The sequence below is a fragment of the Cuculus canorus genome, chromosome 2 (genome assembly GCF_017976375.1).
Source record: "Cuculus canorus isolate bCucCan1 chromosome 2, bCucCan1.pri, whole genome shotgun sequence".
In the NCBI taxonomy this organism is placed as follows: Eukaryota; Metazoa; Chordata; class Aves; order Cuculiformes; family Cuculidae; genus Cuculus; species Cuculus canorus.
The window spans coordinates 45,387,397-45,414,357 of record NC_071402.1 but is presented as its reverse complement, the minus strand read 5'-3'; the positions used below and the strand labels follow the sequence as shown (position 1 = coordinate 45,414,357).

The 26,961-nt window shown below is 41.8% G+C and overlaps 1 protein-coding gene across 3 annotated transcripts in view; it reads left to right on the top strand.

Moving 5' to 3' along the window:
• DTNA (dystrobrevin alpha) overlaps positions 1 to 26,961 on the top strand; it is a 234,136-nt gene that overhangs the window by 30,866 nt on the left and 176,309 nt on the right. For 2 of the 3 annotated variants that reach the window (XM_054057194.1, XM_054057195.1), the window contains exon 1: positions 15,404 to 15,620. The exons of the other annotated variant lie outside the window; for it this stretch is intronic. In XM_054057194.1, the coding sequence (XP_053913169.1) occupies positions 15,604 to 15,620 (17 nt within the window). In that variant the 5' untranslated portion in view covers positions 15,404 to 15,603. Of the gene's footprint in view, positions 1 to 15,403; positions 15,621 to 26,961 lie in introns of those variants that run through there. 3 annotated transcript variants of the gene reach the window in all.

Sequence of the window (26,961 nt, the reverse complement as noted above, 5' to 3'; positions counted from 1 at the left end):
TAGATGCCTAATAGTCCAGATTGTGTGTAAGTAACACCAGTGAGCCATGTCAGTGCATCCACCACTCTTCCCAGAGGGGAAACTAAGGCAAGAGATAGGTGATTTCTTAATGTAAATTGATCTTTCTACATATTATGTTTATGTTTGTTCGTATAGCTGCTTCGTAATTAGTTCTGCCAGCTCTTGGTTTCCATATGTCTTAAGGAATGGCAGTATATTCTCAGATTTACTTCTATTTATACTAATTAAATACTAGTAAACCTGTCCACCTAAAGGCCAAATAAACTGTCTTTTCCTCAGCTCTATGTTGGACTTCTCTATATTCCTGACTATTAAAACTGTTTTATTTTTTTATGTTTTTCTGTCTTAGAAACAGTTATGTAGTTTATATTCCTGAAAAATTTAGCTATGTGCTTCTTACATTGAACTTATACAGAGGAAATCATGACAAATTATGTAGGAGGATTTACAGTTATTCAGTGATGAAGTGATGAAATTTTATAGAGATTTATATTTTTATTAGGCAAAATTGTGGTCTCTCCAGAACACCTCCATTGCATATGAGCTTGAATAGACATGAGACAAATCACTATTGAGGTTATGTACCTGAATTTCTTTAAAAAAAATGGTCATACGGGGTTGGAAAATAACATTTAGCACCATAGCTCTTCAGAGGGAGAAACGTGTACTAGCAAAGTAATTCCTGGCATTGCAGAAGGTCCTCAAAGCGCGGTCTATGTTGTCCACTACCAATGAAAAGAGAAAGGGAAAACATTTTTGAAGCAAAGAAGATGCCTGGGATATCATCCTTAACAATTTAGAGCAAGAGAATGTTTAGTTTTGTGGGATGATCCCTACTTGTAAATATGCTTAGTGGCTGCAGATTTGGCCCACACCAGCTGCATCCCCTGTCCGTGCTGCACCACCCCAGTTCACCAGCTGACTTGTTTTATGATGAGCAGAAAGTGTATCAGCCCTTGGATTGCAATCCAGGTTTTGCAGTCAGCAGCACTGTATGCTGTACGATTGTCTTCCTCTCCTTTCCAAAACTATGTATTGAATAAATTTTATACTGTCATGTAGGGCGTATAGTGATAGGACAAGAGGGAATGGCTTTAAATTGGAAGGGGGAAGATTTAGATTAGACGTTGGAAAGGAATTCTTCACAATGAGGGTGGTGAGGCACTGGAACAGGTTGCCCAGGGAAGTCGTGGATGCCCCCTCCCTGGAAGTGTTCAGGGCCAGGTTGGATGGGGCTTCGAGCAGCCTGGTCTAGTGGGACGTGTCTCTGCAGGGGTCTGTTACCTAGCGAGTGCAACTACAAATAGAGTTGCTTTTCTTGTAAGCATACCCACTAATCCGGGGAGAGCTCCTGTGTGGTCTGCTGTGCCGCAGAAAGTCAGTGATAATCCTAACAGAGGAAAGAGCCTTCAGGTACTGAGGTGATACGGGGTTATTGTGCCCATTTAACCTTGTTGCCACCAAGGCTTCCAGCTGACTCTCACAAAGAGAAAGTAGATTTATGCTCAGAAACATGTCTGAAGGAGGAACACAGGGCACGTTTTTTGTATCTGGCCATAAGGCAGAATGTAAAAAGCAACATTATCAGCTCAGTTATGTCTCTGAAGCAATGATAGAGTAATGGAAATTTGGCAGAGGGGATTGCCATGCCAGGTACCCTATGTCCTCATTGTCCTTCATGCTGAAGAATCCTCAGTTTCTTGGAAAAGAGTTGTAATTTATGCTACAAAGTTGTGTGAATGGTGCTGTAGAAATAAAGTATTTTTAACTTACTGTAGCCACAAGGGGCTTGGCATCATCACCAGTGTCAGTTACCCTGTGAAGCAAGACAAGATGTCCCTATACATCTGAGGGGAGAGGAAACACGGGGCTGATTTTGCCCTAGACAGGCAAAAATCCAGAAGTCCAAATGTGGGTGAATGTCTTTTAACACAAGGTACATTTTAACACCTCCCCTATTTATTTTAAAAGGTCTTCACTTTTGCCTCCTTCATGCATTTGTAGTCTTACTTTGGTCTCTCTAGTAGCTCAGTTCCATTCCCAGAGGCATGAAATGAATAAATCCAAATGTGCTTTATTTAGAGTTCTACCCCATGGCCAGCACACCCGATATGGCATTTCAGAGACTGAAGGAAGTGAGCCACAGTTGCTTGTGGAAAAAAGAAAGAACTGCAGTGATACAATGACGTAAGGTTTTTCCTGCAGGTTCACCTCAGGTTACAACCGGATCTAATTCAGCATGCTCTTGTCAGTACAGCTTAGTTCAGCTAAACCGAGAAAATGCAGTTCAATTCTGCATACAGCTAACTCCCACATAAAGCACCAAAACCTTTCCAATCTAATTTTTTATTGCAGGCTTTCTTTTTTTTTTCTTCGTTTGAAGAGTTGTTGGGCCTGAATAATGTGGGTTTATTTATCTGTCTGGTAGCAAATGAAAGTACTGTTATGAATTTGATTAAAGAACCATCTCAAAGTAAACAGAAGGATCACACATTTAAAGATGCTCCCACACATCAGATGCTAATAAGGTCACCCAGGAGAATGTTGCTGTTTGGGTCCTCTACTCATCCCCAGGGTGCATTTTCTCACTGGGAAAAGGACCTTCTATGCAGTCTTAAACTAGAGGGTTTTTTTAAATAGCTCTTTCTGCTAGTGATGTCCTAAGCTGCTTCTTTGTTCTTATCCTAGTAGATTCTGAGAAATGAACTATACAAATTTTAGAAGTGAGATTTTGTAGTATATTTGTAATGGGATTGCAATTTGACTTTCATATCAAACTGTAGTGGCAGGTTACATCAGGTAGAAGACCCTGCAACTCCTAGAACTGCAAATACTCTTAATGGAGTGGCAGACCAGAAATCAACTTCGTGTGGAACACGTCAAGCGTCTCAAAGAAGTGAATAATGTATCTTGGCCCAAATCTAGGCCAAAGTGTTTTCACACACCAAAGCATGTAAAGTTGATGTATGTATGCCTTCATCTTCAAGTGGTGCTAGCTACTGGCAGTCAGAGCAAAAAATGGCTTAGAAGGCAAAGTTTTATGGTACACTCCCAAGGCTGTAATTTTTTTTCTTAAACAAGTTTTAGACAGTAATCTCTTGATTGTACTTCAGTGTTAACCAAACATTGGTGTGTTAGATGTCACCCAGTATATTGTTCCTGATGGTGCTCAGGAACCGGCCAGTCGACAGATACGAAGTAGTGTGACAAAAGGGGGATTTTCTTGATCCTTGGGGATTCCCCTTAAAGGGAAATATCTTAATCCTTGATCTTTAATCATTGCTGGTGTCAGGAAGTATAAATATTTGTCTTCTGTTGCTTAAAACAAGCAAAGTTCATTAAAGATTATATTATTTCTTTTCAAAACAAATGAGTTTCTAATGTGAACAAGCAGAAATTCATTAACAATCTAATGAATTTTTTTTTTATAGTCCTTTTTGGTCCCAATTATATTATGCTGCAGATAGCTCCACAGAGTAAACTATGCTTTCAGATTAAAAAGGTAGATCAGTATTTTTCTTAATATCTTGTAAATTTGCCTGTCAGTTTTAAACTCCCTGATTAACTTTTCTTCCATATCTCATGAATTATTTTGTCTTCTGCAACGTTGTTTGTCTTATGAGAAAAAAAAATGAGCGTTTCATTTCCCTTTTTACTATTTATATTTTTTATACAGCTATACTGCATTCATCATCTTTCTTCTCATTTGTCTCCTCTCCAAACAAAAATCAATCTTCATACAGCTGTTATCCTGAACCTCCTGGTGGTTTGAGTTCTCAGGGTCTCAACCCCTTTCTATGGCTGATCTTTTTGCAGCCCTGTGGCTGGCACTGCCTGTAGCATCCCTGCTGCCAGCTTTACAGATCTTTCATTTTGTTTGCTCAGGTGGAGGGAGTTTCCGCACACCCCCTTGAATTTCAGGCTGCAGTGTTGACATTGCCAGTGTCATCAGAAGTGGTACGAGCTGGAGTTCAAACAGGTGGTACTGTCGGGCTGCTGTCACAGGGGATGAGATCATACATTCGTTCTGTCTCCGTGATAAATTTGTCTAACTCTCTACAACTCAAGCTGACTTTGATCCCATATAATCAAAAGCCTTAAAATAGAAAGTGGAAGGGAACACAGAGGACCTTTAATTATTTACTGGCTAGGTCGAATCCATACCTTTTGTAAAGAGACTTTTTTAGTTGTTTTTTGGTCTATTCAGTTTTCATTAAGCCAAATTTAAATCTTTGTGCTCATCATTGATTCAGATTCTGGGACTGATTAAAAAAGCTTTTGAAGGAAGCTAAGTTTTTTCTTCTTTTACTTGTTTGTTTTGGGGTTTTTTTCCCAGTTACTAAATGGAATAAAAATCATCCCTATAGAATTTTCATAGTTGCAATAGTTGCTTTAAGTACCTTGTGACATGACACCCATCATAAAGCTACTGAAGGCTAAGTAGACAAAACTGATAAAAAGATGGGATGGAGGAAGTAAATTTGTAAATTCCCAAATTCCCAAACCAAATCTGCGACAGAACTGAGACCTGATCAGGTCTCTTGCCATTGCTGGCATGGTGTTTAACTATGAACCCATGCTTCCCCTGACATGTTCATCCCTTGGGTAACGCCTGAACAGCACAAGCACGATGCGGTGGTCTCCGTGACACGAGTACCCTGTGACCAACTGCATTTCAGAGTGGTTACAAAAGCGGTCCTGTTGTCCTGAACATTTTGATAATGTGTCTTTGCCTTCCTCTGGAAACAGTAGCGATGCCATCTCCTTCATTGCACAGGAGGAGTTACAGGGTGAGTACAGCTCCTTTGTGAGCATCTTGCCCTGGCAGGTTGTGCAGAAGGAGACTGGGTGCCATTCCAAACATTCCCCCTTCTCTGAAGGCTGATTGTTGCCTCCAGAGGGCAGGAGCTTCGGGAAGGGGAAGAGAGGGCGGGGGAGGCAGGCTTATGGTGCACCACTGCCTTGCATCGTTATGCTTACAACCAGAAACAACCTCGCAGTTACCTCTGTAGTCTTAAGCAAAAAGCTTGCTTGATTTATTTTGGAAACCAGTGACTTCATAGTGTGCGGCTGTAAAATCTGCATGCTTGAGTTGAGGCTTGAAGAACCCCGGTGCCTGTCAATGACAGTACATCCACAGCTCCGTCACAAAAATAGACAGTAATATGAAAGATGGTGATGGTTCAGAGAAATGTCCTTGCTTTATCCTCACCCTCTCGGTGCCTGTGGATACGTTAGCAGACTACTGTACATAGGGGAAAACATGCCTTTAATAGTTCTGTCTCAGCTGCTGTTAATTTGATTTCCCTCAGGTAGTCAGTGTTCAGTCACAAAGTCCTGGAGCAAGACTTTGTGTAGCAAGAAGTACTAATAATTTATGCTGTAATGTCTGAGGCTCTTAGATAAAGCATATGCTACTTGGAACAAAGAAAAAAAAATCTTTTATTTGGGCATAAATACAATGAAGGCAGAGAGATGAGAGGAGGTGCTATAATGAGTAGCGTATTTGTTCAAAGCAGCTCTATGGTATCTGACAGTGAATAGGTTATGTCCAGGCCTGTGCTCGGTCTCTGCTTCGTACACATTGTATATTTGCGAGCTGTTTGTCATGACGCTTCATAGGACAACGTTAAAATAATTTGTAATTATTACTGCGTTACTACAGAAAAAATATTTTCAATATCTCAGTTTTCCTGTGGAAGCTGTTAGTTTAGTTTATATTTCCAGCTCCATTCCAACTTCCTCCATGTAAACTGGGCAAGGTACATTGTGTCAGTCCTGAGGCCAAACTCCATTTGTTTGCATTTATGCAGATCTGGAGTAGTGCTTTTGAAAAAAATGGACTGGATTCTGCCTCAAAGTGTCAGATCCCTTTCCTTTGTTGAAGCCACTCATTTAGGGATGGGATTTTTCAGCAGGACTCAATACTGCTGCAACACTCATTCTAATGCTACTGTAATATTTTATGGCTTGTATAGCTTTGCAAAAAACTAAAATTGAAGAATTTAGAGCAGAATTAGGTCATGACCAAGTGCATTTGATAATGCCGTGCTAATAGTTCACAATTTTAAAATTACTGAATTAGTTTCTTCCAAGTTTGCACTGTTCCGTAGATCCCATTGACATTTAAATGTAATTCAATTTATCACCATGTTATATCATAAAGTCCAGTTTCCAGTATTTTCATTAGCTGGTAGGTGTTCTGTAATATAGAAGGAAATAATACTTGGGGCACAAAGGAAAAAGGGAATGCAGTTACTCTGTTAACATTGCCTTTCTGGAATTTACTGATTAATTTTTTTAATCATATTGGTATTAGGAAGGTGTTTTTCTTGTTTTTTGTCTAGTAAAGTTGTATAAAGTTCCTGAAATTCTCCAGAAGGTTTAAGATGAGTGTATGACTAGTCTTTCAAAGACCTAATGTTACATTTTAGCATTTCAGACTTTCATCACGCCTTTTATTATGGAAGGTTACTACTTTTCCTGAAGGTGCCGATTCTTTTTATCATTCCTCCTTATTCTGATGAGTGTGCATCTTCTCAGGGGAAAGTGCTTGAGAGGAATTTCTTCGAGCTTTTTCTAATCTAGTTTGGATTTCCATAAATCAGTGCTAAAAGGAAAGTGTAGAGTAACTGAAAATATTGCTCTGAAGATTGCAAAAAGCACATTGTGATATTGGAACGTTTGGAAATATGTATTTTTCTTGGGGTACAAGTTTTTACTATATTCACAGAAAGGCTTTCATGGCAGCTGCAAATGTCTTTTGCAAGCGGTGCTCAGTGCTGCCAGTTTCTCGACCCTCAGAAATAGCATACACGATGGGATTATTGACTGGAGTTGTGTTCAGGTGGTTGTGGGTTAAAAAAACCCATTTTCTCCGACAGCCAGACTGGTAATTCCCACATGATTCATTGACTCTGTTTCCATAAGCCATTTTCCCATTTCCTCCTTTTTTTGTCCGTGTCTCACATTGTTTAAATGTGACGTGTTACTTAGGTGGACTCGCAGGTGGGGTGTTTCCCCCTGGTGCTGCGGTTTCCCTCGTCTGCGGCTCATCTTGACACCGATCCATCGTGTAAGATGAGATCATTATCTAAATAGGAGTTATAAAGCAAGAATGTCATGCCCAAGGAGAGGCATTATTTTCCTGTGCCCTTCTGGAAGCATAAGGATAGCCCTGACAGGTACAGAGCAAAAGAGATTTGATATGTTAAATACACAAAGATCCACGTTGTGCCGTCTCCCGACTGTAGCGGTGGTTTGTTCCTCATCAGGTGTGATTTTCTCCCTTTCCCAAGCCTGTCTGCGTCTGAAGATTGCTTGCTGAAATCTGCCATCCCTCATTCCAGTTTATAGCACTGACATGTGGGTTTTCTCCACAGGATGGGTACAGCAGAGGGAGCAGTAGGACAAGCTTCTCCCAGGCTGTCTCACCCTGTGTCCTCCGCCCCAGCCCATACCCTCTGGCAGATCTAAGCACCCCTTCTGTCGCTACCTGTACCCACCACCAACACTGAGATCCCCCAGAACTGAGGGGTCTGCGTGCCTTTGGGCCAGGACAGAGAGCAAAGGAGAGGGCTGTGTGGCAGAGGCGCTCCCCCAGCTCCAGCAGAGCACTGATGCATTTCAGAGAGAAGTCAGATGCTGCTTGCTTTTACATAACTGGTCTGATGAGATTCATTTTGTTGGCCTACATATTAATGCTCCAGCTCTCATTAGCAGTTTCTGAGACTTCCAGGCCTCCTTCTGTGTTCTTGCTATGGTTTTTTTTTCTTAAAAAAAAAGAAAAAGAGAAAGAAGTCATTTCCCCTTTTCCCCATGTATTTCTTTCATGTGGAGAGTGGAATAAAGTGAGTCTTATTTTAGAGCAGGAGGGTTTTTCGGTGGTATGTAGGATGAATGAAAGGGGATCGTTTTTAACTTTGGCTCAACTGAAGAGAGAATCTGTTTCACAGATTATCGTCTTCCAGTTCTGTAAAAAGTGTGCACGCCACTCCATCCACACGTGTGTCTGCCAGCACGCACACTTTAGGCACTGGCCAAATTTCCACGAAAGGCCTGTGGTTGTCTGTCCAGGCAAATATAAATGCATAACCTTTGAGGCGTTTTTACAAATTAACTTACCAGAAACCTTTTCGAGTTCAGAATGCAGCACTGCAGTGAAACCAAGGGGCTTGAGTGAGACAGCATAACAGAACCATTTCTGTAACAAAAATACTCAAATAATTTCTTGATTTCAGGAATAAGGATGTTAATTTCAGGAGACAGTTGTGGCAGGACAGATTTTGGTGTTGCAGTCTTTACTTTCGCAAATGCTCCAGTTACTCTTTTCAGGAAGGGGCTGCAATGAGCTCTCTCAATTAGCAGCCTTCACTACCTTTTGCATACTCAGTAGAGTAGACAGGAAGCCTTCAAAGCAGTAGAGTGTTCTTACTGTTGAGGAGAAAAAGGAAATACTATACTGGAGCAAAGGCTGCGTAGTGAATCTTCATAGCTGACATGTGGGATGCTTACTTCATTTTCTTTCTGAGTTTGGCTTTCTAAGGGAACACAGTCATGCTATGTTTGTTTGTCTCACACTTCTGACTACAGCCAGTAGTTATGAACTCTAATAGACACCTTCCACTGAATTTAACACGAGGGAAGAAATCTCAGCTAAACTTGTCCTCCTTGCCTCTTGGAAAGGGAGTGTCAAGATAGCAGCATCCCAATAAGGACAGGACATGCAAAATTCCCATCTTGAAATGGTTCCCATGCGTGCTGGCTGAGCACGTACAGCTTGGAACCAGCTGCGTGACCTACTTGCTGCTTTTTCCCCAGGCAGGGAGAACGTACAAAAGGGTGCATGGAAAGGAGCAGGAGTGCTTGATCAGGACAATGGTGGAAGCCTGGGGACATTAAAAGGATTATTGTGGAGATGGTGGTGCAGGTTGATTGCATGGTACATTAAAGGAAGCTGAACTATGCAGGTGGGCAACACTTATGTCCTCAGGGGTAGGGAAGGTCATAAGGGTTTAGAGCAAACAGGAGTTACTGTCATTGGCAGCAGTATATATCAAAGGATCATAAATCCTTAGGAAACAAATCTTCATTAGATGCAGTGCTTACCAAGCAACTTTAGTGAACTATAGCTGTTGCTTCAAACTTCTTAAGTTCAGCGTTTTCAGATAGAGGACCAATGATGGATTATAGAGCTTCTTTATTTATCCATGGGCACCATCAGGCCAGGAAAGACTTCTGCAGGGTATGGCACTGTGTGGAATTACGGTTAGCTGTCTTATTTTATTTTATTTTTAGAAAAGTATTTTTCCTTTCACTGTGGTAAAATTAAAACATTTACCTACAAAAGCTCATTTTTAGTAAGTTCTCTTTATTTTATTATATCTCAGAGATCTTCATTTTGCTAATCAAATTGAACATCTAACAAAAGGAGTATTTTTTTCCTGTATCTAATATTTTGATTAAAGATAAATGGGAACAGAATTGTTATAGTTCTCCTCCTTTAAGTATTTTTCAACTAAACTTCAAAATGTGTCTAGTAAATAATGGTTTGATTTTGCAAAGAACGAGGCAAGTGCACAGAGTTTTTCATAAGTTGCTTAATTCTTCATAATTAATGTTCATACTTCGTTCTTGTGTACAAGACTAAAGCCCCAAAGCCTTTATATCCTGGCTCTTGTAGATATGACATGCTTATATATAATGATAAACACTGGTTTAAACCATGGGTTTGCAAAAAAAACTCTACTAAACTATGAATACAAGATGCAGGGAAAAGGAAAGAAATGTTCAAAAGTAAATAATGGGTTTTTTTTCATTATTCAGGAAAATGGATTGACTGAAAATATTACTTGTTCCTGAAGCTAATATGTATGGCCATGGCAAATCTCCCTTTTTCCCACATAGGTCTCTCAGAAACATAGAAATCAAGAACAGAAAAGCCAGTACAGAAAATCCTCTGTTGCAGCAAAACTGCTAGCAGAGTATGTATTGAGTGCATTCCCCATTTACTTTATTAAGGCTTACTAAGAATTCAAGCAATTTGAATGTATTTTGCAAATAGTGGAGCTCACTCATCTGCACGTCTTTAGTGACTGAGTTTCCTCCCATTATCCAGTGAACCTCCTGGAAATGGTAGGAGGATTAAACTCAGGGCTGTCAGACTCCACACTTGTGAGACCGGGGCACTGTTCTGCCCTGTGTGAGCCCATCTCAAGTTCCGTGGGTTGCCTTCCTGAACAAACATACCCTGCTGTGCTGAAGCCTGTGTTGTGGGGGGCAGCTGGGAGCCCTCTGTCCCCACCAGCTTCAATAGCTGTTCCCCCTCTCTTCCAGTAAAAAAGTGGTAGGTGAAAGTGAGGTAACTCATGGCTCAGTGCTTGGCCAAACTCTGCCTGTCAGACCATGTTGGAGAGGGGTCTTAATGTAATAGCATAGCTGAGTAGCCAAGGCTGCAGGTAATCTTGGGGTCTGAGGGGTGTGTGGATTTGAGTAAATTTGAGTAATAATGAATAAAATCAACATGCTGGATCCACTGTGACAGGCAGGAACTGCATCCCTGTCAGTGCAATGGCAGTCCCCTACTCAAAGCTCTTGCTCTCCAACAAACCCATGCTGAAATCATTGGCAGAGGTTAATGAGATAATTCTGAAGAGCGAGAATACTCTGAGTAAGACCTAGCAGGACTGAGCCTGTAGGGCAGAAGATGTTGCTTGTCCCAGTAAGCTCAAATGTTAGGGCTGCCAAGACAAATGAATTCAAGACACTGCCAGACAAGGGAAGACAAAGAGCAAATTCTGTGCACATTGAAAATAACTGAACATGAAGGGACAGATCATGCCCCTTAGGCATTGGGCTAAATTGGGAATGGATAGGAAGTCACATGGCTCCAAACATGTTACCTATTTAACTTGTTGCTAGTACCAAATTACTCTCCCCTCCTCGCTGCTCCCTTCTCTGTTTCCACATTGCCTCCAGCTCCTGTTCCTCCATAACAACTTGCTGTTGGTGTGTATTCATGTATCTCAAATCTAATGCCACAGTGGTCTCTGATCTATTACGTTTGGTGATGGTTTTAAGTGACAGACCCTGCTGAGAGACATAGCTGTGGTAAATCTCTTCCAGCTCTACACCTTGCATTGCACATTAGTCACTGGTATTATTACATGTCTCTTCATCTGATGAAACTGAACACCTGCCTTCTCCTTTGGCTTATGTGGTACAGTTTTTGGACATATGACCTCTGACTGTCCCATTCATGGGATTGGGATCATGCTGTCCATGTTGACACACGAGGTTTCCGAGTAATTTCCAGCATCCTGTTTTCCAAAGCTCCACCCCCTACATGCTCTTAAGTTTATAAATAACCTCTTAAGAGACATGGGAAGCAAACACTTCAAGTGTTCTGTTAGAGGATCCAAAACCCCTCTTTTTTTTTCCCATATCTAGTAAGGGAAATACACAAGTTTAGATAAAGGAGCGGAAGTGCTTTTGTGGATTTCCCTGCCTTTGTTTTTCCCCATGTGAGAGGTACATTGAAGTCCTAGAAACAGCTCAGTCTTAATCCTTCCTGTTCATGACTTCACTTCTGAATCAACACATTTATCTATCACACCTTCATCCACAGGGAGCTTCTTTCTTCCTTCCTTGTTGCCCTAATTAAAAAGGAGCCCTCAGCCACAAAAGAAGGACTTTCTTTGTTCTTTCTCTTTTGTCTTTCTGAGCATCTGAAGCACTGCAGGTTTTAAGATCTAATTTTAACACTTGGTCTCTGCTTCTAGTGATTATCTGCCCTTCAAGTCTGACATCCTTACAAACACTTTAAAAAAAATATTTGAGGTATGATATTCTTATTGCATTGCATGCAGTTGCTCCATTTCAAAGGGAGACGCCATTGTCCAATGACTTTCTCCACTCGGAGAGACTGGTAAGTTGTCAGTGTTAGAGGTGGCTCTATCAGAAATTAGTGTCAGGCAGGCTTCCTGCAGTTCACTGTAGCTCCTAAAACAAAGTAATAGACACATTCCCTGAACCGATGTATCAGCAGCAATCGAGGGTTTTAAGACCTGAAGCGAAGAAGTGAAGTGGCTTCCTCCCTGTCTGGCAGGAAGCCCATGGCATGTTTTTCTCTTGCTGGAGATTTTAAAGCTCTCTGGAAGGAAGGCATTAAACACACTGAGGTCTAGCTTTGCTAAGAGAAACAAGGGTTAGCGATTCAAAATAAATCTTTTGACTTTTCAGGAGATGTCAGCTAGTTTATTCTTTAGTACTTGTATATTCCTGCAACTTTTCCAGGTCCTTGAACCTGAGCTGGCTTCAGGCTAGGAGAAGTTCTTGTTTTTCTGCCTGTGTGACTGACCATGAAAATAGCTGTGGAGATTGTATTTTTATCAAAGTTTATATCTATATGTTACATATAATGTAACCAAACATTTATATATATGTATAATATTGAACAGCATCATGAAGAGTAGCTGGCAGGAAATGCAGTGCAGGCTTACTTCATGCACACTAAGATACAGTCCTTTGGATTATTCTTCTACTCCCCTTTAGGCCTTTCCAAGTTTGAGCCGTTCGCTTCATTAGCCTGAAGTAAACACATGATTACTTTTACTACCAAATCAGTCCAGCCTCTCAAGAGCAGCACTCTTAAAAGTGTAATTCCTCATCAAATAGGGCATTGGCAATGCATTTATTAAATGTGTTCTTAGCTAAGTGATTCTGGGCACAGCTTGACCTTGTCCCCACTCCTCTCCCCTCAGCCCTGACCTGTGGTCGCTGTTTGCTCAGCTGCATCCCTGGGTGCAAGCCTCTCTTGGCAGCAACTCAGACAAAGGCCAAGGCTGTAGACTAGAGACATTTACCATGTTATTCTGTTTGAATTGATATGACTGTCGATTGATAATTTCCAGTTTCAGCTGAAAGTGTTCAATATTGCATATGTTTTACATAGAGTCTTGTGACTTATTCCATTCCCATCCATGCTTGAGGTAAGGCAGTATTGATGGCAAGCAGTTTCAACTGATTGTGCATTTACAAATTAAAACCACAGTGCTTAAAAAAGCTGATGTTAAAAGGCAGGGGCTGTGTCAACACTAATGACTCCTAAAGTCTCTGGTAGGGGAAACTAGTTAACAATAGCAAGTGTAGGGTTCTGCACTTCAAGAGGAAGAACCACCTGTACCAATACAGGTTAGGGGCTGACTGGCTGGAAGGCAGTTCTGCAGAGAAGGGCCTTGGAGTCCTGGTGAATAACAAGCTAACCATGAGCCAGCAATGTGCCCTTGTGGACAAGAAGGCCGATAGTATGCTGGAGTGCATCAAGAAGTGTGTGGGAAGCTGGTTAAGGGGGATTATCCTCCCTTTCTACTCTGCGCTAGTGAGGCCCCATCTTGAGCACTGTGGCTCCCCAGTTCAAGAAAGACAAGGAACTACTGGAGAGAGTCCAGTAGAGAGCCACAAAGGTTATTAGGGGGCTGGAGCATCTCTCTTATGAGGAAAAGCTGAGTGAGCTCAGTCTGTTTAGCCTGGAGAAGAGAAGACTGAGAGGGGATCTTTTTAATGCTTATAAATATCTAAAGGGTGGATGTCAAGAGGATGGGGCCAGACTCTTTTCAGTGGTGCCCAGCGACAGGACAATGGGCAGTGGGCACAAACCGAAGCACAGGAAGTTCCACCTGAACACAAGGAAAAAATTATTGGGATGAAGCATTGGAATAGGTTGGCTGGGGAGTTTGTGGTGTCTCCTTCTCTGGAGGTATTCAAAACCCTCCTGGACATGTTCCTGCTGTAGGTGAACCTGCTTTAGCAGGGGAATGGAACTAGATGATTGCCCCTTCCAACCCCTGCCATTCTATGACTCTGTGATACTGACTTTACGGATTGTGTGGAAGGACCCAATCACCTTGAATGCTGCCATTGATCAGTGGTTTAGTTATTTCCGTCTGACTTGTGAACAAAATTGCAATGGATTGTTGTAAGGAGGCACTAATTTACCAAGGATGGAAGTGTGAAGGGCTTGTGTTTAAGATCTGGTAAAATCTTTTTTATTTTGTTTTCTTTTTATATATATGTGTATATACTCCATTCCTCAGTAGAGCTCTCTGCACAGGCAGAAGTGCTGTAACCATCCAAAGATGAGTCTCCACAGAAGACTCATACTACAGAGGGTGAAATGCTTCCCTCCAAACCCGGCCCTTCAGGCTGGCTGCATTTGGAGTCCCTTACAGAAAGTGCTTCCTTGCGATCCTGCTTCTGACCTCGATTCAGTCGGTGGCTCCAGGATAAAAACCCAGAGATTTTGCCTAATTAATTAATTGATTAATGAGAAGCTGATTGATGAGAAGCTCGACATGAGCCAGCATTGTGCACTTGCAGCCCAGAAGGCCAACTATATCCTGGGCTGCATCAAAAAAAGCGTGGCCAGCAGGGCGAGGGAGATGATTTTGCCCCTCTACTCTGCTCTTGTAAGACTCCACCTGGAATATTGTGTCCAGTTCTGGAGTTCCCAACATAAGAAGGATATGAAACTGTTGAAACAGGTCCAGAAGAGAGCTACAAAGATCATCAGAGGGCTGGAGCACCTCTGCTATAAGGACAGGCTGAGAGAGTTGGGGCTGTTCAGCCTGGAGAAGAGAAGGCTCTGGGGAGACCTTGTAGGAGCCTTCCAGTACCTGAAGGAGCTACAGGAAAGCTGAGGAGGGACTTTTTATGAGGGCATGTAGTGGTAGGATGGGGAGGAATGGCTTTAAATTGGAGGAGGGGAGATTTAGACTACACGTTAGGAAGAAATTCTTCACAATGAGAGTGGTGAGACTGTGGAACAGGTTGCCCAGGGAAGTTGTGGATGCCCCATCCCTGGACATGTTCAGGGCCAGGTTGGATGGGACCTTGTGCAGCCTGGTCTGGTGGTAGATGTCCCTGCCCATGGCAGGGGGATTGGAACTGGATGACCTTAAAGGTCCATTCCAACCCAAACTGTTCTGTGTTTCTATGAATTGGGCACAAGCAATAATGTCAGTTGCCTGTGCACCGAAGCAGACTGTGCCATGGCAGTGTTTCTAAGGCACTGGTCAGAGCAGGGGACTCCCGGGAAGGCGGGGAGCAGGCATTTGTGCCCGGCGGTGAGCACAGCTCCAGTGGTGCCATGGATCCAGAGCTGGCTGCTTGGAGGCAGCAAAATCCTGCCTGCCAAACCCTCTGTGTGTGTGCATGCGTGTGTGTGTATAGCAGTGAGGAGATGGGAGAGATGGGGGTGGAGTGGCAGGCTTGGAAGGGAGGAAGGGATGAAGGGGGGTGGGGGGGAGGAGGGGAGGTGGCCCGGGTGCCTGCCATTGGTAAAGCTCCGGGAAGGCATCTGCCAGCAGGACTTTAGAGGAATGTGAAACCGAATCATTTACAAGTTAAAGATAGACGCAGAATACACAGCATCTGAGCCAGAGTTTAAATTCATCCCTCTCCGCCTGGCTTCTCACAAAGCTCTGCTTGTCAGCTCGCCTCTCTTTCCTCTAACACTTCGTAATATTCTCTTAAAAATAACACTATTCTGGATTCTTTGGAATTACTGAGGTGGCAAAGGAGATCATGGTGCAGACCATAGGGTAAGTAGGAAACTTGCCTTTGCATACGTTTGCTAGGGTGACTCCTTTGGGCTTTGCTTCTGCTTTCAGAGCACTTGGCAGTTCCTGTAGGATGAGGTAGATATTCACATAGTGCTTTCCTTATGGCATTGATTTCTCCTGTCTTCCCTGTACAGATTCTTTGAACTTTATTCCACAGCAAAGCATTAACTCACAAGGTTACTTGTTTTGGCATACCTAGGGAATCTTGAGCTTTAATAATCTTACTGTTGCAGTGTTGAATGCTGTTTGCCTCTTCAGCTGAATATATTTCATTATATACCTTTGCTCTTCTTTACTGGCATATTCCAAAGTTTAAAAGAGAGTTGCTTGCCATATTAGAAAGGATGTAATCAGTGTTTTTGCGTGCTTCTTTGGCCATGGTTTCACTTATCTGCTATATCCTCATGTGTGAATTTGATCACAACACAGGGTTAATTAAATTTAACCTTTCTATTTGTTTGTTCCCAAATAATGCTCTTACATTTTGCATTTGGTCTTGAGTTTTTCTTAATCTTTTGACCCTTTTATTTTCTCTGAACAAAGTCCTTCAAGCAGTAATTAAGAAACATGCACATTCCCCTGGTAGTCCTCACTTTTAAATAGTGAGTTTGTGAGTAAAAAGAAGATTCAGGCTGTCACGTTCATTCTGCAATTTATCAGAAGTAATTTCAGTATCTAACAGATACATCACTTCACTGATCAATGGTATTTCCAGACTCTTTTTCAAATATTTCTGGTGAAGTTGTGATGTTTCTGTGACTAAAAGGGTTTTGAAATACTGGAAAATTAATGGAAAGTTAGATGTATTTTTTACATAGCAAGAACTTGTATTCTGAGAGTTTTGTCTGAATCTGTGCTTTGAGTGAGGATTGCCGAAATGGCAGTATCATTTTTATCATTTATTCTGGGCACATGTGTTTCACACTCGTAGTAGAGGAACTCCTAACTTTGGATTTGATGACAGTTCACCCAAACATACTCAGGATTCCTGACGTGTTAGTACTGCCTGTAATAACCGCAGGAAGTAGGTGCTGTCTGTGGATAACTGAAACGCCTAACATTTTTAGTTATAGATATCAGTGCCGAAGAGACTCACATAATGTCAGCCTGTGCCTTGCAAAATATGTGGAACTGGGTGAACTAAAATAGAAATAATGCTTCTGATTGAAGGAAAGGTGATCCATCTGGTATGTTTTGTTATCTTTCTTCCATTTGATGGAGTTCATCCCTATTTCTCAACTTGCCTGAATTTACAAAACATCTGGGTATATTTGGGTGAGCTAATCTGATGTGAATTGTTTTCTACGTGATTAGATGTAGGGGATGGAGAAGAAAAAATATATAAACTTTAAAATAAATCTGGAGGAAAACAACTGCAAGGGTAAAAAATGACATTCAAGACAGTCCTCTTATAATTTGCACTAGTTGGATATTCTTTTAACTAGCTCAGACTAACTTCAGTCCCATATGCTAAATTTCCAGGGCAACAGTTGCTTACGTTTAATGTATCACTGTAATATTTGTTTTGTTATTGAAATGGAAGAACTTTAAGACAAAATGTGTCAAGATGAATAAAAACTTGCAGCTGGGCTTAGCAGATCTGTGGTTTGTTTCTGACTCTTGCTCAGGATCTTGTGCAGCTTTGGGCAAGTCATGTGAACTCTCACTGTCCTTACAAACCTGAAGGGGGTGGAAATACCTTTATTACTTTTCCATGTCAAGTGTCTAGATAGCAGTTCCTCGGGCTAGGCATGGCCTCTGATAAGGCTTGGCACAATAGGCTTCTGTTCTCGGATGACGCACACCCTCCCCAGGGCTATGGCAAAAGGTGGGAGGGAGTCCACAGATTCGGAAGCAGAGTTTCACTACACCTTTTCTAAGCTTCCTAAACTGAAAGAGAAAAATCAACTTACATTCAGAAGTGAGCAGAAAATAGAATTAATGTTCCATGGGAAATTCCTGAGTCAGTTGAAAATTAAATTGCATTTCCCTACCGCAAAGCATTGCTTTTCAGAAGCTGTAGTTCAGGAGCATGATGTTCTCATTTCATTATCTGAGACCCTTCTCCCATAATTGAAAGTCCAAGAGGCACTGGAGAGCTTCCTCAGAAGGAAATCTGCTTTGTATTGTGGGAAGTGAAGCTGCCTGGAAAACCTCGTTCCTGGAAGGGGGTGAACATCTGACCCAGGAACAGGGAGTTCCCAGGGTAAGGAATTACAGTGTGGTGTTGGATTTACTTTAAAAAAAATATATTCTGGTGTATCAAATCTACCTTAAATGGCACTTTCCAATTGTAGCAGTAAATGGAAAATCTTCAATAAATGGATATTTTCCCATAGAAAATTTTGTTCTTTTGATATAGTTTATATATTATCATAATGCTGGCATATTTTCTGAAGCATAAAATCTTTGTCCAGCCGTTTGGATGATGAATTTTGCATGGTTAGGGTGAATATGGTACTGCATGTGTTCAATCATGACGATACCTCGCAGCAGCACAGTACCACTGAGGGTTTTGGGTAAAGGTGTGGTAGCTTTATGTGACAGGAGGTAGGAGCTGGGACCTGTCTCTCTCCTTCTCTTCCTCTCCCCTTCTCCCCTGCTAGTGCTCCTCAGGTAATTAGAATTTGTTGGAAAGGGAAGAGGAAAGAAGGAGAGAGAGGGAGACATCTTTTTATTAAAGGCTTTTGTAACAAGGTATTGCTGGTGGTGGTAACACCCTCTTCTCCTTGATCTCCTGGACTTATTGCCTAACTGCAGCCTTCCCTTCCCTCTCTCCTCTTTCCCAGGACCCCCACTAACCTCACACAGGGAAAGATGGAGAAGTGCTGCTGGGACTGAGGGGATGGGATGGTGAGAGGGCACCTGCCTCCAGCCCCTGCCTCTTGCTTCTGCAGAGAAAGGAGAGATTATGGAGAACCTGGTCTTCAGGGAGATTAAGCAGGGGACCGAACATTGATGAGGGGAGCACAGGCACACAGTTGAAGCATTGGTGCCTCCTAATTTTGGGTAGTGTGTGATTTTGGCTGACTGAGGTGTTACTCTGGTGCTCATACAGTGTTCATCACTAGCTTGTGTCATGCTTTCCTGCTCTGAGGATCTGACTCTTCAGTGTCACTTACGGACAAACCCTGCTTCCTCATGGCTAGTAATACGTCTGCTGCTGGAGCAGACTGGTCACAGTCCCTCCCTTTCTGTTACCATTAAGTTGTAAGTGACTTTGTCCTGGGAGTTCAGAAAAATCATGCTTTCCTTCCAAAGTGTAAATGCACTTGCAACATTTTTTTCTCTAATAAATCCTTTCTGTCTTTCTTTGTAAACTCTGCTAAAACCAGTGGCAGGGATACACGAGTGTTAAAATCCTTCCTTGCTAGACTTTAGAGTTCTTGTGTACGGTTCCCATTTTCTTTCTTTCTGTCATGTCTTTTTTCCCTTTTGTAAATCTTTGTTTCTAGCTGAATCTTCAAGCATTTTGCAGTGATCATTCTGCCAAAAATAAGAAAATAGGGGTGTCATCAGGAACTAGTTTGTAAAGATATCAAGAACTGTTTCCCCAAGGTTCCCTGACAACATGCTGGCAATTTCTAAGCTCAAAAGTGCCTAGAAGCAGCTCACAGTGATACAATTTCATTTGGATCCTAATGAACTTGCTCCCAGCAACAGCAGCTAGTGTGTTTTGGCAGAGTATGGCAGTCAATGCCTATACAATACAGAATGCACTACAAAGCCTCAGTTCTTGAAATTTTGTAATTCTGTAAAAAAAGAACTCCCAAAACATCCACAGCCAAAACAAATGGAATTATGATGTTATCACCATGTTATCACCTCTGAGTCCATGAGTGGAAGCAGAGGGAAGCCAGTCCTAGCGGTGTTAGACCTCCTGCACTAGCTATTGATTCTGGCTCCTGATTTATCAGGCAACAAAGTACTTCCTGAGCTAATTATTACTGTATGAAGTGACTTTACCTGGAAACACAGTGGTATTTCCCACTAATAGGATGTTTAAAAATGCATCTAATTGCAGCTGTGGTAGTTGAGAGAATGCCTAATACCAAATAGTCTCGAGAAGATCATCCTCCCTGGCAGGGGAATATTACAGGAAGCCAAAGTTCACTCTGTCTTTCCTGTGGCTGAACCATTTGCATGGCCTCTTGCTGCATTTGGCTATAAAACGTCGATTGGGGATTATCCTCCGTGTAATGAAGAAGAGATAGGAAAGCAGTGGAAGTAATGAATATTTATTTCTTAATTTACTTGTTGGTATGGTGGTAGCTGTTTGCTGAACGTAACCTTCCCTAGGGCAATGCAGGGAACAGGTCAGCTTCTGTGCCTGTGATCTTTGACGAGTCTTGTAGAGGGGCTTGGCATATCCTTCTCTGAGAGCAGTGACAGTCATACTTGCCCAATTCTGCAAAGTGCTCTGAGATCAAGGGATGAAAAGTGTTACATAAGTGCCACATTCTTATTTTCTGTTATATCTTTCATAAGATTAAGTCTACTCTGGTATGAAATGCCTCCTTGTAAATCTGTAAGAACATTTGCACTCAGTGGAAACTCAAAAAAAAAACCCAAAAAGAACAAGGACTAAAATAAAGGAGATACATAAAAGTCTGTGAACAGGTAGGCTTTGTAAACAGTTTATTGACAACTTGTGACTAGTTCTTTGAAACACAATGAAATTAAGCACAGGGAAAGCACAGAAGAACATGCTTGGTGTGAAGTTACCATTGAATACTCATTGCCAAGTAACGGCTGCAGATAGGTTTAGTTAGTAGTCGTAGGCTTTCCTGCTACATTTGTTAAATATACTGTTTAATGAGAGTATATGCTTTCTAGTAATTACTACCTTTTCAGTCTTTGTTCATTCTTAATATGACACGGTCCTTGGAACAAGATCAGGAAATGCTTTTGATTCTTTCCGGATTTATAAAGCAGTGATAGTTTGACTATCAAATGTTTCTGTCTTCTCTCCCTTTTTTATGCACAACTGATTTATATTGGATTAAGAGAGCTACTGTATCATTTCTATGATATGGAAATATAATCCGTGCCCTGCTTTTAGATCATCCTTTTTCCTATAAATTGGCGATCTTTACGTTTCAAAAACTGCATGAAATTACTAAGGCAACACATTGATTTAAAAATTTTCTGCTCTTGAATAGAAAACTCTGATATCTTACCACTCTTTAAACACGGAGTCCTAACTGATTTGTGTAACTGAAAGCTTCTTCACCTACTTGAGAAATTAAATTTAATCTAGGAAGGCTGGCCAGTCCTTTGCAGACTACAACCCAGGAAAAAAGACACGTCATAGATCCAAATTTGAGAGCATTTATCTTGGTATTCGGTGTGTATTTTTAATTGCTATTACAATTTCATATTACAAATATTTCACCTTTCTTTGAATATATATGCAAACAAAATGTGCTTCTGATAATGCCAACTGTCATGTTGCTTCCCCTACAACCTGTTCTGCATCCTGGCTTCCCACCTCTCTCTGCTACCTGGTACTGCTCTTCATCCCAACCTCCAAGTTGTCTTCGATGTAATTCCAGCCACAGAGTTGGATGAGTTTTTGGCTGACCAGTCGAACACAGTCACAGCAACCAGGGCAGGGTGGCAGTGCATCTGGAAGTGATAATTCTGCAAAAGTCCTTGCCCCATCTCCTCCGTTTGCCTACGGAGTTGCAGTTGGGGAGGAATTTTCTGGAGAAGACAGAAATTTTCAAATACAATATGTATGTAACTTGCAGGAAGTCCCCTGAGCACATCTCCTGTAGGCCCATGTCAGGTTAAAACAGATCCATCAGCAAGGGTCAGACCTTTCTGTCCTTCGGCTGCTGGAGCAATCACACACTCATAACCTCTAACACTCCTTATGAACCATCATTGGAGGGGGATGAAATATGCCTTTTGTTAATGAGTCCAATGGCTGTTTGCTTACGGCAGCAAAAAGATGACAGTTGTACTTGCCCGACAGATTTCACATTTTTGTGTGAAAGCATGGAGCAAAAGAATGATAAAAGATTTTTTTAGCACAGGTAAAACTATTTTTTTTTTGATAACTTTAGGTTTGAAAATTCCTGAAAATTTATACATAATATGTTCAGTTTAAGTCTAATATCTGGTATCTAAAATTTTAGGTTAAGCATAAAATTTAGCAGAGCAACTGAAAATATGTTGTATAGTAGGAAGTAGGTGTAAGTGGAGGAAATTTGCTAAAATGATGATGGCAACAAGAAATTCTGAAAGTCTAGGAGGTAGTAAATACAATTTCATGTGGCTACATAAATAGATAGCTGATGGTTGAAAATAATCCAAGCAAATGTGAGTTAATCTACATTAAACCTAGTGTTGTACTTCTAAATACAATTTGGATCATAAAATGGTTTGGGTTGGAAGAGATCTTAAAGATCATCCAGTTCCAACCCCCCTGCCATGGGCAGGGACACCTCCCACTAGATCAGTTTGCTCAAAGCCCCATCCAACCTGCCCTTGGACACCTCCAGGTGGATGGGATGGATGGGCATTCATGACTTCTCTGGGTAACCTGTTCCAGTGCCTCATCGCCTTCACAGTAAAAAATGTCTTCCTAATATCTAATCTACATCTCCCCTCATTCAGCATAAAACTGTTACCCCCTCATCCTATCCCTGCAATCCCTGATGAAGAGCTCCTCCCCATCTTTCCTGTAGGCCTCCTTTAAGTACTGGAAGGCTGCCTTGCAGCGGAGCCTTCTCTTTTCTAGGCTCAACAACCCCCAACTCTCTCAGCCTGTCCTCCTATGGGAGGTGCTGCAGACCTCTGATTATCTTTGTGGCCCTCATCTGCACTAGGTTGGAAGTGCTAGAGTTTGAAACTTTTTTAAAATAGTTTTCATGCTTAGGTGAATTCTTGACAAGATGAGGCCTTTTCACTGAAAGGTGAGTAGGTGTCTGCTGAGAGTCATGCAGTTACTTACAACTTGGTGGTAACAGGGACTGAAGGGGCCTCATCTTTTCTGGTTTGCCATTTAATAGCCATCCACATTGAAACAGTGTATTCTCTATGAAAAAGCATAGAGTAAACCCATAGAATAATAATTTTTCAGGCCACTCACTGGAAATAAATTCCTTGCATACAAAGCCTCAGCATTTGTAACTATGCATATGAAGTACCGAGTAAATCATCTACTCTGTTATGTCCAAGAGAAAACAGGCTTAGCCAGAGAGCAGCCTCAGCCTTGCCAGTCTGGGCGTATCTGTTTCAAAGAACATTAGTCCTTTCTTTTTTCTGTTGTACATGACTGTATGTGACTGCTTGGGCTTGTATTAGGCATGACTATATATGCTGACAGACTCAATATAGACCAAGGAAATAAAATTTGGTATCTCAGCCTTGGAAGAAATAGTCATAATTGTTTTTCCACTCTGCCCTAGCAGACAGAGCAGGCAAATAAAAAGAAGGAAAGGTTATGCAAATATTGGCTCAGTCCTTGCTGGATTTGCAGTATTTTTCACTGTGTGCTAAGAACTACACACAACTCGGTGCGTTTGATGAGGCAGAATCACAAGGTGCTCACTGGGTCTGCAGAGAGGGTGAGCAGTGGTGTTGTGTAGCTCCAGAGGGTTCACTGAGCTGTATATATAGCTCTTGACACCAGTACAGGCTGGGGAGTGACTGCTGAGACAGTAGCTCTTCAAAGCATAGGGATTACTGTGGATCTCCAGTTGAACACGAATTGTCTGTGTTGAGCTATTGCATGACAGAAAGAAAAAAAAGAAAAGCACATTGGGATGCATACAGGAGTACAGTGTGCAGGGAGTGATCTCCACATTAGTGAGTGCTCTTCGGTTTGGAGCACTGCTCTTCAAGAAAATGCCAGCCACTTTGGAGATGGAGAGGAGGGCAGTAAAAATGTCCAGAAATCCAGAGGGCATGCCCCAGGGACAAAACCTGGAAGATTTGTGTTTGCTGTGCCTAAAGAAGAGCAGCCTGCTGGGGAGTGGATAGGAGACAGGCAGTTTTTCAAGCACAGATAGCACAGAACAGGCTCTTGCAGAGAGGAGGCCAGTAAATCTCTTTTCTGTGGCATAGACAAAGAGAAACGAGTTTAAAGTGAAGCAGGATGAAGTAAACTAGGAAAATGCTATCCCTGAAATACACTGCCAGTGGACCTTGTAGATTCTCCATCACTGGAGGTGTTAGGAATGGCTAAAAAACACAAGGGAAGTGTATCTGACTTTATATCACAGTGGGAGGTGGATTATGTATCTTTTCTACTCTCCTTACGATTTGGTGATACTGGTGATAATACTGTAGGAGGAATTATTTTCTTAATGAAAGACATACTTTATAAATTATGGTTGGAAATATGTCTCTGCAGAGTGGGATACGTTTTGCTGAGGTGCAGAGGCAAACTTAATCATATAATTTCCTCATTGTGAAATGTTCCTTACATAAGTGGTCAAGGTATAAACAGCTGGCTTTGCATTTCAGCTCAGATATCATTGTCTTGAAATACTTGGAGACAGTACTCTGTCAGCTGGTACTTGACAGTCCATCCTAAATTTGAAACACGTAATTGGATTCTTAGGATGAAATCCGAGTCCCCTTTGAAGTCATGGGTTTTTATAGGGTAAAAAATTCCCACTGAGGACAGGGTGGTATCCACTTGTATGTGCTTAGCTTTACTGTCCTAGGGAGGCCAGTTGTTTTCAGGATGAGGATATAAGGAGTGGGTTGTAAAAGTGTGTAACTTTTGCTATGGCAAACATTAGAGTCGAGAAGGGGGTCTTTGGTGTGCCTGTGTGGATGAGAGAGAGTTTACAACATGAGGTGAATTAACTACTTTTTCATTTTCGCAGATAATGTCAACAAAACTAATTTACACCATCTGTTCTAAAACAGAGAGAGAGAGTTAAAAACGCAGCATCTATTTTGGTTTTTAAAATTTCGTTTGATAAAACTTCAGTCATTCTCTGTTCTCTTTGGTGTAATGTAATTTTTTTTCCTTTTTCTGTTTGGGGAAGGCAGTTCTCCCCCAAAATGTATTTTTTATTACCAGTGGCATTTAATTTGCATATAGTATTCAGATAGCTGTAACTGCAAGTTAAATGTTTCTCCAGCTACTGGTTAATCCCTCCTGATGAAATGCATGCACAAAAGTCTCCAGGTGCTATATATTGGAATAGTTCCACTGAAAATACTCTGGCTTTGTTTATGCCACTTTTAATTCAGAACAAGTTTGCTCTTCGTAGTGTAGCTACTTTAGATTTAGAGTAGATAGACTCTTATCCTCAAAAGGACATCCCAGTGATGTAAAAGCTCAATGTGAGTCTCAAGAGCTGAGAGTCAAAATTTTGTACTTAATCTATCATTGCGTTTCACATCCAGATTTTTTTGCGGGCTTTTCTTAGCTGTGCGATGACGTATCCTGTGTAGGAATTGCATGCATATACCTGAGGCTAGAAAAAGCCTGCAAGGAAGCACAAACCACAGACTTCAGGACCACCAGCATATCAGCTGTTAATAACGTTACAATGTTACAGCTAACACTAGAAACATAATGAAGATGGAGTGATTTGAAACTGTCATTAGGGGGAAGAGTATGGAGGAAAGCAGTTTCATCCTCACAACATCATGTTTTCGTTGACCTACTTAGAGTAGGGAAGAAAATGTGTCCCTTCCTGTTGCAGCAGAATAGGTTTGTTCAGCAGTTTTATAATGCAACTGCACAAGAGACTGGCTTTCCTAAGCACTCCAGGGGGATTTGGAAAGGAGAGTAATGTTATTTCACACACTTAGTACTAAGATGTGTAAGTTCCCGTCCAAGCTATAATATTATTAATGTAATCAGTTTGGCAGAAAGTGCTTTGACTGAAAAAAAGGAAAAAAAGATATGTATTCAGAGGTGAGGGGAAAAGAGCTGTGCCTGAGCTGCAATTGTGCAGAGGAACATTTTATGGGCAGTCACATTCCCTTCGTCTTCCCTGATGCAAAGTTGTTGCCGTCTCTGAGACCCCAGACTCCCTTGGGGCTGAGCAGCCCTTCCCTTCACAGGCTGAAGGGAATTGCCGCAGCCTGCTCTTGCTTCACCAGGAGTTCCCTCACCTGCTTCACACCAGAGAAGAACTGAGATGCACAAAGGTGTGGCATAGGTCCTGGCCCTGTTGAGGTGCGCAAACTAGCACTGCCCCCCAACCTGTGAAACCACACGAGTGTGGGTGTGCAGTCTTTGGGACTGCCAGGCTGGAAGTGGAGGATTCCTTAATGTCCGTGTGTGGTACAGCTCCACCTTGGCACATCCAGTGCCCCGCTGAAGTCACAGAGCTGGGGGGCCACACTGCAAAGCCCACAACATCTAAAATACCACTGAAGAGTAATGCTGAGTGCTCTCACTTTTCCCCATCTGTCCTGCAAGGAAACAGGACAGGATGCAGGTGTCTGGGTTACTCCGGTCATGAAGGCATGGCGAAGCCTGCAGGGTAGGCAGCACAAGGGGCTTGGGGTGCAGCCCTACGCCTCAGCTCTCAGGCATGTGGTATTAATGTTTGTTGTCTTATCCCTGGATTAATAAACTATCTTTATCTGAAAATAAACACCTGCAGCTTATTCTTTCTAGGCCACTCAGGTCACGTTCATCCACAAGGTGTTGTTGGTAATTTAGTATTGTCAGAGGCGTTAGTCACTGCCTTAGTAGCTTAATAATGTGCGATAAGAGCCAGCTGGTAATCAGCAAATTAAAGATATCATATACATTTTCCTCAAATATTTCATATGTTGTGAAAATAATTAGAAGTAGAGCACTTGGAGTGTTTAAAGGTGTTACGTGTATTTGAAACATCTCTCCATGTCAGGGAATGATTCATTCTTTCGAAAGTCAGCTGGGCATAATTTTGCCACTGTCCCAGGATTAATAAATACTCAAGTAAGAGTTGTGAAGTAGGGAGAAAGCCGGTCATTTTCTGACCCTTCTGTTCTGCCTTGTTTAACATATTCATCCCAATGTCTGTCTTCTGTGGCTGTTTTTACGAGTGGCATAACTTTGTGGGTCTCAACTGCTGTCTTTTGCACTTAACTTCCTTTCATGTTTGAAGTGTCTTCAATTGGAAGGCTGTGTGCATGTGTCTGCGATGCGGTCTGTTGGAAAGATGAAATCAGCTTTTAATTGAAGTGAAGGAGAGACAAAGCTAGCACAAATTGTATTAAACTGGGAGAGAGACAGCAGTATGAATTGAGGTGACAATGGGTTTCATTATGTAGTGTGCGTAAAATATCCTAGTATGTGCGAGCTTGCTTTCACTCACTTGGTGTCTCCTTATTTTATCACTAGATGGTG